The sequence below is a fragment of the Budorcas taxicolor genome, chromosome 6 (assembly GCF_023091745.1).
Source record: "Budorcas taxicolor isolate Tak-1 chromosome 6, Takin1.1, whole genome shotgun sequence".
NCBI classification, from domain to species: domain Eukaryota; kingdom Metazoa; phylum Chordata; class Mammalia; order Artiodactyla; family Bovidae; genus Budorcas; species Budorcas taxicolor.
This window is the reverse complement of record NC_068915.1, coordinates 114351542-114364902: the sequence shown is the minus strand read 5'-3', so window position 1 is coordinate 114364902 and position 13361 is coordinate 114351542. Positions and strand designations below refer to the sequence as shown.

The following is a 13361-nucleotide window of genomic DNA, read 5'->3' as shown; positions in this document are numbered from 1 at the left end:
AGTGGGGCCTCCAGTCTGGGGAGCAGGTCCACTCTCTGTGGCTCCGGGAACCTCGGTCCTAATGTGTCTCCCTTCAGACACTTCCTGCATGCCCCTGGCCCAGTGTGGCTGCCTTTCTGGGTCCCTGTGACCCTCCAGGCCCTCCACGCCCCGCCTTCCTGAGTCCCTGTGACCCTCCAGGCCCCACACGCCCCGCCTTCCTGAGTCCCTGTGACCCTCCAGGCCCCACACGCCCCGCCTTCCTGGGTCCCTGTGACCCTCCAGGCCCCACACGCCCCGCCTTCCTGAGTCCCTGTGACCCTCCAGGCCCCACACGCCCCGCCTTCCTGGGTCCCTGTGACCCTCTAGGCCCCCCATGTGCTGCCTCCTGGGTCCCTGTGACCCTCCAGGCCCTCCGTACGCCGGCTCCTGGGTCCTTGTGACCCTCCAGGCCCACCATGCCCTGCCTTCCTGGGTCCCTGTGACCCTCCAGGCCCCCCATGTGCTGTCTTCCTAGGTCCCTGTGACCCTCCAGGCCCTCCGTGCGCCGCCTCCTGGGTCCCTGTGACCCTCTAGGCCCCCCACGTGCTGCCTCCTGGGTCCCTGTGACCCTCCAGGCCCACCATGCCCCGCCTTCCTAGGTCCCTGTGATGGTCCAGGCCCCCTATGTGCCGCCCACGCACCACCTTCTCCACAGCTGCTCATTGGGATTCTCAGACAGCAGCTTGGTGGCCCGATGAGAAGCCAGGAGAGCCGTCCAGCCTGCCCTTGGTGCCGTCATCAGGGTCAGCTGTGGACACGGTCTACACCTGAGCATGCTCCTGGCCTGGGCAAGGAAGTCGTGGAGGGCGACCCCCAGGGCCCGTGTCCCCAGGCGGCTGATGGCCTCCTCTGAACTCCAGAAGGAACACACAGCAGCCTGTGCGTGTCCAATTCCGGGGCCTGAGGCCGGGGAGAGGAGCTCGTGGGGCGCGGTGCAGGCGCTGGACCCCTGAGGTCTGTCGCTGCTCCTCATGGCAGCGCCCACGGGCCAGCTCCCTCCTGCTGCCTCTCACAGACCAAGACGCTCGGCCCGAGATGAGAGCCACTTGCCCGTACACAAAGGCTCGTAAACGCCAAGTGGAATTGGAAGCCGGCCCCTCGACTCCAGGGGCTGGGCCCTGAGCTGGCCCACCGGGGACTCAGAGCTCGGTGCATTTTTAAGGCAGCCACGCCAGAGGTGGGGCCGCCTTTCCAGGCCCGCACCAGCCGATGCCATGGCCGAAGCTGACCGTGTGCTGCTTTCTCGGAAACATAGGATGAGCACAGTGTGATTGACTCTAGAAAATCCGCGTGGTGGAGAAGGTGCGAGTAGAGGAGAGCAGGGTTTGGACTCAGTCCTGGGCTGGGACTCACAGGGAGAATCTCCCCAAGTGGAGAGGAGCCCATGGCACGTGAGCGCGCCGGGGGGTGGGGATTAATTCAGGGACACCCACTCTCGGAGAGGTTGATGGCGCACACAGGGGGCCAGCCTACCTGCACCGACTGTGTCTCCAGTCGCCGATGGCTTGACCTTGTTTCACCCTCGGGGTCCAGGGCGGATTGAGGTGATGCCCTGGGGGCTCTTAGGTTAGCGCCTGGCCCCGGGTTGGGGGGAGCACCCCCCGCCCGCCTCCATTATCAGCTTCGCCAGCTCCCCTCCTGTGGGCACGCTCCCCTCTCTGCATCTCTCTCCCTCCAAAGGTACCCACGACACGCTGAGCACGAGGGGGCAGCTGCCCTGAAGGCCCGGCTGGCTCTGCAGGCAGGACACGGGGACGCAGGCCGTGTGACCTGGTGGCGTCAGAGGCGCAGGGGGGTCTTCGGATCAGACCAGGAAGACTGGCCTGGGGAACATCCTCCCCTGCATTCCCTCCCGAGGGTGCCTTGTTCTCAGGCAGACCCTGGGAGAGCCTTGGCCTCGGAAGTGAGGACCCAGTGCTTGCTCTGAAAGTGAAGAGGAGGCCTAATTCAGAGCCCTGGCCCCTCGGCGACCACAACCCCCTGCCTCCCCGGAGCGTATTCTGGACCCCACTCTGCGGATTCTGGCTCATGCACATGTGTGCTCAGCCGCTTCTGTCGTGTCCGACCCTTTGCGACCCCATGGACTGTAGCCCACCAGGCTCCTCTGTCCATGGGGTTCTCCAGGCAAGAATACTGGAGTGGGTGGCCATTCCCTTCTCCAGGGGCTCTTCCCAACCCAAGGATTGAACCCAGGTCTCCTGCACTGCAGGCGGATTCTTTACTGCCCGAGCCACCAAGAATTCTGGGGCAAAGTCATACAGGCATTGAATAGGGGTCTCTTTCCTCCCCCATCCTGGGTCACCCCTTTGCTGGATTAATTTCAAAAGCAAGGCATGCTTATTATAACAGATGAGAAATGCATGTGTAATTGTTCTAATTTAAAAAAAAAAGCAGTAAACTGATAAACGAGAGAAGGGAAAGAAAAGCTGGCAAGCAAAGCTAACGATGAGCAGATGTGTTGACTTGGTTAAAAGAGAAAAAGCCGGGGCCAGAAGCCCCGTGGTGACTTCCTGCTTCCACAAACCGAGCCAGCATCGGGACTCACACGCGAGTGCAACCCGGCTGGCCCTCCGTGGAGCCCTTCCCTTAGTTCTGGACGTGATGGAAGTGGGAGAGAGGGGCTGTTTCCTTGAGAAACTTGGGGGACAGGGGTGGGGCCAGGCCCCGGGAGAGGCTGACGTTGCTTTCAGGTGAGTCCAGGGAGCGTATGGAAAACCTTCTGTGTGGTTCTCAGTGCAAGAGAACTGACCTTGTGCCCTCGGGGAGCCCACCTCCCCGGGGACACCCCAGTCCCTAGTGCCAGAACGACCCAGGCGAGCCCGTGGCGGCTGTGTGTCAGCTGTGGGGTCACCCAGGTCCCAGACAGCGCTGAGCTGAGCGGGGTCGCTGGGCCCGAGGTCCCGAGCAGCTGCTGCAGGCGGGCTTGTGTTCCTGCCGCCCTTTCCCCAGAGGCGCTGCCCAGCCCCGGCTGGCTGTGCCCACTGCCCCGGGTGCTGCTGGCACGCAGGCCCCAGTGTGCCCTCCCCAAACGCGAGCGCCGTGCCCTTGCAGGTGTACCACTGCCGGCCCTTGGCCCTGGCGTTCCTGGAGCTCACGGTCGCGCGCAGGTTCCACGAGCACACGCACCAGCCCCGCGTGCCGCCCCCGCTGCGGGCCGTGCTCCGGCGGCTCAGCTCCCTCTACGCCCTCTGGTCCCTGAGCCAGCACACTGCCCTGCTCTACCGAGGTAAGATCCTGCCCCGGAGCTGCGTGGGGGGCTCCTGCCACGCAGCTTACTGAGTGCTCGACACAGGGAGCAGATGAGCCCAGAGGCCATGGGTGAGGGGAACCGCCAGGGGCACAGCAGCGCCAGAGTGGTGCCCATAGGGCTGAGCCATGGCGGGCAACCCAGGTGGGCTTTCCGTAGGAGGTGAGGAAAGGGCTGATTCCTGGAAGATGGGTGGAAACAGGATAAACCTGAGTTTTTTTTGAAACTTTGTTTTCATTATCCTTCAAAGGAGCATTTTTTAGACATTTTCCCAAACCATCCCCATGACGTGTTAATACTAGAGCTGTCCTGGGTACCTGCTCACGCACCAGGCATGTATCTGTGCTGTCTGAGGGGTATGTTTTTCCCTCTCCTTGCAAAGAACCCACATTTTCCTCCTTGGGGCTGGTGTTGCCCACCCCCTTTTTTTTTTAAGTCGCTCAGTCGTGTCTGACTCTTTGCGACCCGATAGACTTTACAGTCCATGGAATTCTCCAGGCCAGAATACTGGAGTGGGTAGCCGTTTCCTTCTCCATGGGATCTTCCCAACCCAGGGATCAAACCCAGGTCCCCTGCACTGCAGGCGGATTCTTTACCAGTTGAGGTATACAAGGGCTCCCTGGTGGGAGCGGTGGGGTGCGGGGAAAGGAGCCCACCACCTCTGAGTGAGTGGGCTCTGTTCTCTGTGGCAAAGATGAGACAGCAGCCAGTTCTGCAGCAGACTTGGCACTCCCTCCTTGGGCCTGTGAGACAGCGCAGCACGGGCTGCCTGGGTGTGGGAGGCGAGGCCAAGGGGGCGGGTCTCCAGCCCGTCACCTGGTGGCTGCAGACGCCCCCGCATGCCCCTGGACGCCACTTTGAGCCGCAGGCCCCTGCCGCCCTGCCCAGCTTCCCCGCCCAGTGCTCTGCTTGGGGTCTTGTCCACTCCCATGGACCCCCGCCTGCTGGCCCTGCCTCCTCCTCCATCCTGGCCCGCTGCGGCCGCCCTTCCTGGGCTTCAGCATCCCCAGCTCCCAGCCGTGACCGCCACCCCCACCCCGCCCCCCAGCGCCTGCTCAGTGAACCGGCCGGCCGGGAGAAGGACACAGACCCCGGGCCCGGCCTCACCTTTCTGAAAAGGGGTAACAGCGGGGCCCAGGCAGCGGGAGTGAGACACCTTCACACAGGATGGGCTGTTTCGCGACGTGTGTGCTGTTTGTGGGTAGCTTGGGGGTTTGGGCTTCCCCAGGGGCTCAGTGGTAAAGAATGTGCCTGCAGTGCAGGAGACCCGGGTTCGATCCCTGGGTCAGGAAGATACCCTGGAGGTGGGAATGGTAACCCCCTCCAGTGTTCTTGGCTGGAAGACTCCATGGACAGGGGAGCCTGGTGGGCTACAGTCCAAAGAGTCGGGCACAACTGAGCGACTGATCCTTGGGGGTGAGGGTACCAGACCCCAGAGTCACCCCCCTGTGCTTCCAGGCGGCTACTTCTCCGGTGAGCGTGCAGGTAAATTGATGGAGAGCGCCATCCTGGCCCTGTGTGCACAGGTGAGTTGTGATCCCTTCTGTCCGTATGCGACTTACATGTGATCACACTGCTGTTACTATCTGGTGACCTTGGCTTCCCACTCTGTTGTGCCACCATTCAGCTCAGTCGAGTCCGACTCTTTGCGACCCCATGGACTGCAGCACGCCCGGCCTCCCTGTCCATCACCAACTCCCAGAGTTTACTCAAAACTCATGTCCACTGAGCCAAAGTAGCGCCACCATTAGCACACCCAAGAAAACTACAGAGAAGGTGCTTACGTCGGGATAGTCAGGAGGCGCCACTGTGAGGGACCTGTGCACACCCAGCTCACGCTGATGCTTTCTGCAGCAACATCGGCCTTTCAAGTTACCGCCAATTTAAATTCATTTCATGGCATTTTCTTTTTATTTTTTTGTTGTGTGCTTCTGCCCTCGTCTCCCAGAGGGGTCAGGTGGTGCTCTGTCCACTGGAGCTTGGTACAGGGAGGGACAGGTTCCGGGGCCGTGTGGTCAGCACTGGCCGCCTGGGGCTGCCACGGGTAGAGCCGTGGCGGGCGTGCCCGAGGGTTTGGGGTTTTCTTTAGTTTTAATTCAGCCGTCACGTGTGTCCTGCCTGCTGTATTAAGCAGTGCAGTCGGAGGTGCTTCTCTGCTTTGGGTGATCAGACATGAACCAGAGCCCCCCCAGCACTCTGTCCGGGGTGTTGTCTGTGGTATACACGGCAGATACATCTACCCAAGTGTCTCAGCTACAGGTGAGAGGCTGCTGGGCTCCTCTCCGTGCTTCCGAGCTGAGGCAGCTCAGGTGATGTCCTTGTTGGCATCAAGCCCCTCTCCGCCCAGGCTCCTTTCTAAGTGCCTCTCTCTCCCCACATGGGTTCTGGGTGAGGGTGTCTCTGGGGTCACTCTGTCTGCTCGGGCCATGTCAACTTGAACAGGAGGGGTTTTCCCTCTTGTGTTTTGTGGGGTGAGTTGTCTTTATAAAAAATAACAGCAGTCGTTTCCCTTGCTGTGCAACGTGACGTTTGGACTGTGGAGCTGGCGGCTGGGGTCGGTGGAGGGCCAGTACCTGGGCCCAAGCTGCCTGGTGGATCTGAGTCCTGGTCCCGCCTCGGGAGGTGGGGCCGGGGCTAGCTGGGGCAGGGGGTGCCGGCTCCTTCCCTGTCGGGGTGTCCTCGCTGTCTCACGCTCACCTCTGCTGAGAGTGACCCCCACGGCCTGCAAAGACGGGCTCTTTCCCGTGGGACCCCCTGCGTGAAACGCTGGCCGACCCCCGATCCCGGGCAGGACCTTGCTCTGCTGTTGTTTCTCCCTGAAGTGGGGCAGGCTCGTCCCCCCCACCCCCTGGGACCTTGGTGCCGAGGGCGTGCGGGACTGTGGAGCAGCGCCTGAACCACGAAGGCGGGCTCCTCTCCTCTCGTGACCCTGCCCTGCGATTGCTTCAATCAGCCTTGTTCCAATCGCCCTGGCCCCAGCCTTCTGTTCAGTTCAGCCACGGGGCGGGACCTGGATAGCTCAGTCGGTGGAGCACCAGACTGTTAATCCGAGGGTCCAGGGTTCCAGGCCCCGTTCAGGCATGCTGTCCTCTGTTTTATCTTTGGCTTCCCTGCTGGCTCAGACGGTAAAGAATCTGCCTGTGATGCAGGAGACGCCCGTTCGATCCCTGGGTCGGGAAGATCCCTTGGAGAGAGGAATGGCTACCCACTGTAGGATTCTTGTCTGGAGAATTCCATGGGCCAGGGGCACCTGGCGAGCTGTTAGGCCACGGGGTCACGAAGAGTCGGACACGGCTGGTTGACTAAGCACGCATACCGCATATGGCATTTCACAATTATTTTAAGTAAAAAATGTTTTTTTGCATTTCAAGAAAATTCTTAGGTGTCTACTCATATAAATTCCACTTGTCATATTGTCGAATAATTTGTGTAACGGGGCGGGAGAGTAATAAAACTACTGCAAACCGAAGCACATTGGGGTGATGGCTTTTCCAGGGGCTTATAAATGCTTTTTCTCTTACATTTTTTTTTTTTTCTGGACATATTTTCCTCTGTTGGAACAGTAATTGCCCTGATCAGTCAGGGCTCAGAGACAAACCTCTGAAGACAGTTGCCAGTTAGTGAGCCACAGAATCATCAGTTTTACGAGCAGTCCCTACCTTGTGGAAAAAAAAGAAAACGTTGGAAGTCTTGAGTGGATAGCAACATGGTGAAAATATTCAGATGCACACTCGGGGAACCTGTAACCCAGGCCAACGGAAAGACGGTGCCTGAGGAATGGAACCTCGTGCCTGCTGGGCTTACCGTTGCTCGTGGGTTGCAGGCTCTGTTACTCGGTGGTTGCCACGGAGATGCCGGGCGTTGCCAAGTGTACGGACTTTGTTTTCTAACAGCTGAAAGATGATGCTGTTGCCCTGGTGGACATCATCGCCCCTCCAGACTTCATCCTGGACTCACCAATTGGCAGAGCAGACGGCGAAGTATGAAGAGCGGCCTTCCTCCCGTGGGTGGCGGGAGGCGCTCCGGGCCCCGGGGCAGTTGTGGCAGAGCTGAGATGGCAACAGGGCTTGGGGCAAGGGGTGGGCTGGGGGGCCGTCTCCAGCATCACGTGGGCGGCAGGGAGGGGGAGCAGCTGGGAGAAGTTGGGGTGGTCGTGGGCGGGTCAGCCATCCCCCAGCCTGCCCTTCCCTGAGAGACAGGGTGGCCCCGCCACTCTCTTAGGCCGTGATGCTGAGGTCAGCATGGGCCTGTGCGAAGCTGTGGCCTTTGCACACTCTCCTGAGGGCCCGCCCCACTCCTGGGCTCTCTGACTGTCTCTCGGCCGTCCTGATCCCCTTGCCCTTCTGCCTGGGCTTCCGGGGCAGCACCCAGGTGGCTGCCCAAGCTCCTCCCTTGCCCCCACCCCTCCCCGTGCTCCAGAACGATTGCTTCTAAAGCTGCCCTGAAGTCTCCCACACCAAAGTGGTACCAAATCCCTGCCCCCTCCCGCCCGCCGCTGGGGCTGACCTCTGCCCAGTCCTCCAGGGTCGTCGCACACCCCTCCCGCCCTCCAGACTCCAGCCCACTGTCCTGTTTCTCTGCTGGACTGGGCTCACTCCCACCCCAGGGCCTTTGCACCTGCGTTCTCACTTTCATTCCAAGTGGAGTGCCCTTCTTCTAAGAGGTCTCCTCCGGCTTTTAGGTGAAGCATCCCCCCTCTTCCCCCAGCAGGGGGGTCCCCCACTTTGTCCTGCAGTGTGACCCTCACAGCGCCCCTTCCTGAGCCCACAGGCAGCCCTGTGTGACCTCCACCACGTGGAGAGGCCTGTGCGAGACGACGCCCACGGGTCTGCTCACTGCTCCCCAGCTCCGCACCACCCATGGGTGGTTGTCCCTGTGTTTCCACAGAGACGTGGCATTTCAGTGTTAAAGTCACGTGGTGAGGGCCCATGCCTATCGTGTTGTTTCTCCTGAGGCTTATCTTGCTCCCCCAGGAGACTGAACGCTGGGGGGCAGGCGCCTTCTCTCTGTCCCCAGGGTACATTCCAAGGGGACAGGAGCCCTCTGTCCTCAGGGGACACTGCCGTCCATCCAGGGGACAGATACTTGGACCTCTGCCCAGCCCAAGCCACACCCAGGATTAGGATGGAAGTGCAGGCGCTGGGGTGGGCAGGTCAGAAGAGCCCCCCATCAACTCAGGAAGGTGGGGACCACACGTCTGGGGACTGCCGGCTGTCCTCTGGCTGTCGAGCTGGGCCAGGCGTCCTCCCCTGAGGCGGCCGCTTTGCCAGGGAGAGACCCAGCCTCCAGGGGGAACAGGCAGGTTCGCCTGAGTTGGCCCAGCTGGAGGCGGCAAAGATGGGCTCCTTTCAGGGAAGGCGGGAGAGTATGAACCTTGGTCCCTGGTGTGGCCAGGGCCCAGCAGGAGCATGAGGAGGACGTGTTGACCAGCCCCCGGGCAGGGAGCTGGCCTCCGGGATGCGGGCTCCTGGCAGCGCTAGCCCCGTACGGGTGGCGGGGTGCCTCTGCAGGCAGCAGCCCTGACTCGCAGACGGGCGGGTGACCGCGGAGTAGGGGAGGCCGTGCCATCCTGCCCTGGCCTGAGGTGGGGCCCTGGACTCCACATTGAGACCAGAGCACCCCGGGCCTCACCCGGCAGAAGGCTTTACACAGTGCGTGTCTCTCCCAGTGTTACGGGCTGAGGTCTACACCGGGTGCTGTATGAGGTAGGAAATCCATTTTAGACAGACAGACACAGCTGTCGGAGGCCGAGGCGCCATCTTTAAGGGAAGCGCCACGTCCAGGTCATGTGGAGTTGCCTCGGATTTATGACCCGCAGGGAGAGAGAGCCTTGTCTGTGTCTCCCTGGGAGCCAGGAATAGCAGCACGCGGGCGAAATCACTGAGCGCGTTTAGCAGGTGCAGAGAGAGGGCAGCTTCTTGAAAGTAACATCTGTCAATGTCAGCCAGATGTAAGACTGGCCCCTTTCCTGCCTCCACGGACCTCGGCCTGGACGCTGGCCGTGCTGGGAGCAGGGACGCGTCAGGCGACTGCCTGCCCGCTGACGACCTTCCTCTAGGATGGCTAATGAGCGCAGTCCCGCCTGGGGGCCCAGAGGCGGCGGCTGCCTGGCCTAGGGGGCTCAGTCTGGCGGGGTGGGCAGAGAGGGGACCGGGCCTGCCCAGGCCTGGGGGCCCAGAGGACCAGCCGCCAGCCTGCTCTTGGCCGTGCCACCACCCGCCAGCCGCGTGGCTGCGAAAGGACAGATTTCAGAGCAAATGATCGATGCCGACTTGCAGAATCCACCATCCGCGGGAATTTCCAAAGAGAAGGCCAAGCAGGATGTTTTCACCATAAGTGCACATTAGGGACCTTGATAGTTGTATTTTCCCAATTTTCCTCTACTGACAAAGAAAGGGCTTATGCAAATTGAATTTAAATCATCTTAAAATGCTTCCAGGGAGTGACGGAGCTTCCTGTGTTATGCACAGTTGCATTGAGACGCTCAGAGTCTTTCTTATTCCATCTGTGTGTATCATGTATGTATTTTTTACAGCTCTATAAAAACCTCTGGACTGCCGTCCTTCAGGAAAACAAAGTGCTGGAGCGGGCGTCGTGGTGGGCGGAATTCGCGGTCCACAAGCCCGTCGTAGGAAGTTTGAAATCAAAGCTGTAGCAGCGCCGGCTAAATCTGGCCAGGCCGTGAACACCTGGACCTCAAGTTCACTTCTGGAAGCCCCAGACCCGCAGTTCTACCTGGCTGCTTGTCCTGTTGAGTCCACGGCTGGAGTGGCTTATCCTGGCCTGGCCCCGCCCCCCGCCCCAAGTCCCACCAGGATGGGTAATGTCCAAAGGGTAGGACTGATTTGGGTCATCCCCATTTGCTGGGTGAAAAGAAAGTTTGTACATAGGATCATGTCTTCCTGAGAGACTGAACACTTTTGGATAATTAGAGCTTTAGCATAATTCTATTTTCATATGCTGATTATGAAGCTGACTGCTTGTAATTTGGGATTTTTCTGGCCGGGTGATCTTTTACCTTCATCTGAGATTTCTTCCAAGGCTTTGCTTCACTAAGCCCTGAACGATGCCAGTCCGATTCTTTGTTCACCCGTTTGACTTCCTCACGTCATTAAATCATATCATAACTTGACTAATTTGCACCGTGGACCACCCGAATGGCATAGTTGAAGATTTTGAAGGAAAATAAAATCAGGTTTATTACTTTCTTGTGTGGAACTAGAAGTTTCCATCAAAGAAGTGTTTCCAAAGGATAAAAAATGCATAATGATTTGAAGACCTGGTCATCCTTATGTCCCGACCTCCCTGTCGTATGCACGTTACGTTGTCACTTTTTTACTTGAATGAGTTTCTTTCTACAGGCAGTGGAGCTCCCAGGCTGCCTGGCCCCGTGGGGGGTTTGCCCCACGCTTCTGCACTCTGTCCACCCTCAGGCCCGAGCGCCCTGCGGACAGCGGGGACTGATGGAGGAGGCTGATGGCCATCTCCATCCCTGATTCCTTCATCCCAGGTCAGGACGACGGCTGGTGGGTGGGCTCTGACTCTCCACCCTGTCTCGTCCCCCGCTGCCCCCCAGCTTTCGATCTCTCTAGGAGGTTCAGGACCTCTGTCATCAGCAGCCCCGTGCCCTCCCCACCCTGCCGTGGTGCCCACGGAGCACACTAGTACTGAACAAAGGTGGCTCTTGTTTTCCAAAAGAGCCCAGAAAAACCTCTGAGCATGTGAAGGGCCTGAGAAAGCATTATTTTTGAGGACCTTCCCTGGTGGTCCAGTGGTTAAGACTCCACCTTCCAATGCTGAGCAGCAGGTACAAGTTCAACCCCTGGTCAGGGAGATAAGATCCCACATGCCTCGTAGCCAAAAAACCAAAACATAAAACGAAAGTCATGTTGTGTTGAGGTTGGTGCAGCAGTAACTGTGGTTGTGCGCTGTGGAGCTCAGCTGTTTGATCCTGGAAGACGTCCTGAAATAAGCGTGGTTACGCTGTGGTGGTCTTCAGTCGCTAAGTCACGTCTGACTCATTGGAGCCGATTCTCTTACAACTACACGGGATGTTGCCAGAGACCTCCCTGTCAATGAGTCGACGTCAGTGTTGACTCTGCCATTCAACGGTCATGCGGCATTTGAAGCAAACTGGAAAGGTGAAAAAGCTCAGTAAGTGGGTGCCTCATGAGCTGACCCCAAATTAAAACAGTTTTTGAGGTGTTGTCTTCTCTTTTCTATGCAACAACAATGAACCGTTTCTCTACTGGATTGTGATATGTGATGAAAAGTGGATATTATACAACCAGCTTAAGTGGTTGGACCAAGAAGAAACCCCAAAGCACTTCCCTAACTAAACCAGACTCACACCTAAAAAGGTCACGGCCACTGTTTGGTGGTCTGATGCCGGTCTGATCCACTACAATTTTCTGAATCCTGGTGAAAACATTACATCTGAGAAGTACGCTCAGCGAATCTATGAAAAACTGGGGTGCCTGCAGCCGGCGTTGGTCAACAGAAAGGGCCCGATCCTTCCCCACGACAACGCCTGACCGCACATCGCACAGCCAACGCTTCGAAAGCAGAACGAGTTGGGCTACGAGGTCTTGCCTCATCTGCCATATTCACCTGGCCTCTCCCCAGCCCACTACCACTTCTTCAAGCGTCTCGACACCTTTTTGCAGGGAAAATACTTTCACAACCAGCCGGCGGCAGAAAATGCTTTCCAAGAGTTCATCCAATCCTGAAGCATGGATTTTTATGCTACAGGAATTTAAAACTTATTTCTCATTGGCAAAAATATGTTGATTGTAATGGTTCCCATTAATGATTAATTAAGATGTGTTTGAACCTAGTTATGACTTGAAATTCATGGATCAAAATTGTGGCTACTTTTTCACCAAACTCCTTAACAAGTGTAATAAAGACTTTAAAAATAGTCCACATCAAAAAAAAAAAAAACCTTAAAGAATTGGCTTTTGAAGACTGAATTACATGGGTGGAATTACGTGGGTGGTTCCTTAAGTTACCTTTTCATGCCCAGAAAAGGGGTGCACACACCACCACCAGGAGTGTCCGAGCGGGTGCCAGGGTTAAGGTTAAGGGTCAAGGTCAAAGGTGAGGACAGTGTGGCCTGCCCCTTGCCCTGCTGAGCTGTCACTCATCTACCCTCCACACATGAATAACCCAGGGCCCTAGACACACTGGCTCATTTGTAGTCGGTCTTCCCACTGGTCTGAAAGCTCTTTGAGGTCAGGGACTAGGTCTGAATCATCTGTTTCCAGCTCCCAGCTCAAGGCCACACACAGGGGAAGTGCTTGGCAAGCCCTGGAGGGAAGGTATGGATGGTGGGTGGGGAAGTGTGTGGGTGGATGGGTGAGTGGGTGGGTGGGGGATGGATGGGTGGGGGATGGGTGGGTAGATGGATGGATGGGTTGGGGGGTGGGGGGGTGAGGGATGGATAGATGGGTGGGTGGGTGGATGGATGGGTGGGGGGGGATGGGGGGGATGGGTGGGTAGATGGATGAATGAATGAGTGAATGACTTGTGTGAAAAAGCGAATGAATGAACAAAAGAAAGAATGACTGAAAGGGTGACTTGGGTGGCTCCAGAGCTGCTGGAGGAAGGCAGGCCTATGGGCCAGGGCCCGGTAGGGGCATGTACGGCTGTGGTCCCTGTCACTCCGTCAGGTGGGGCTGCTCCCCCTCCCTGTATGAGGTGTGGCCGTCCACCCTCTCTCCACCCAGGGCTGGTGCTGTTGCTCTGAGCCCACACCGACCCCCGCCCGCCTTTCCAGCCCCACTGCTGGCTGCCTGCCGCTCCTGGTCAGCCCCGTTCCACGGCAGGAGCCGGGGGTTTCTACCCTGGGTGGGGCTGTCCCCCGGCTGGATCCCTGTGACCAGGGATGATCTCCTGGCTCGGCTCCTCACAGGGCCCTGCCCATGAGGTGCTCCGGGGAGGGGCACGTGAGTGGAGTGGACACGTCCCTCACACTGAGGACCAAAGCATCCTGTCTACAGCAGGCAGGGTGTGAACCACCGTGAGAATGGTGCCGGAATACGGTATGGCGTGACAGAGCCCACTCGCCGGTGTAGAATCCATTTTTCACCTT

The 13361-nt window shown here is 58.4% G+C and overlaps 1 protein-coding gene across 3 annotated transcripts in view; it reads left to right on the top strand.

The window, feature by feature from the left end:
• Nucleotides 1-12186, top strand: part of ACOX3 (acyl-CoA oxidase 3, pristanoyl) — a 52062-nt gene extending 39876 nt beyond the window's left edge. Inside the window, exons 15-18 of one of the 3 annotated variants that reach the window (XM_052641661.1) lie at nucleotides 3073-3247; nucleotides 4727-4794; nucleotides 7162-7248; nucleotides 9804-12186. In XM_052641661.1, the coding sequence (XP_052497621.1) occupies nucleotides 3073-3247; nucleotides 4727-4794; nucleotides 7162-7248; nucleotides 9804-9923 (450 nt within the window). In that variant the 3' untranslated portion in view covers nucleotides 9924-12186. Of the gene's footprint in view, nucleotides 1-3072; nucleotides 3248-4726; nucleotides 4795-4895; nucleotides 5182-6831; nucleotides 7249-9803 lie in introns of those variants that run through there. The other 2 variants (XM_052641664.1, XM_052641662.1) reach the window with 2 other exon arrangements.
• Nucleotides 12187-13361: the final 1175 nt, after the last annotated feature.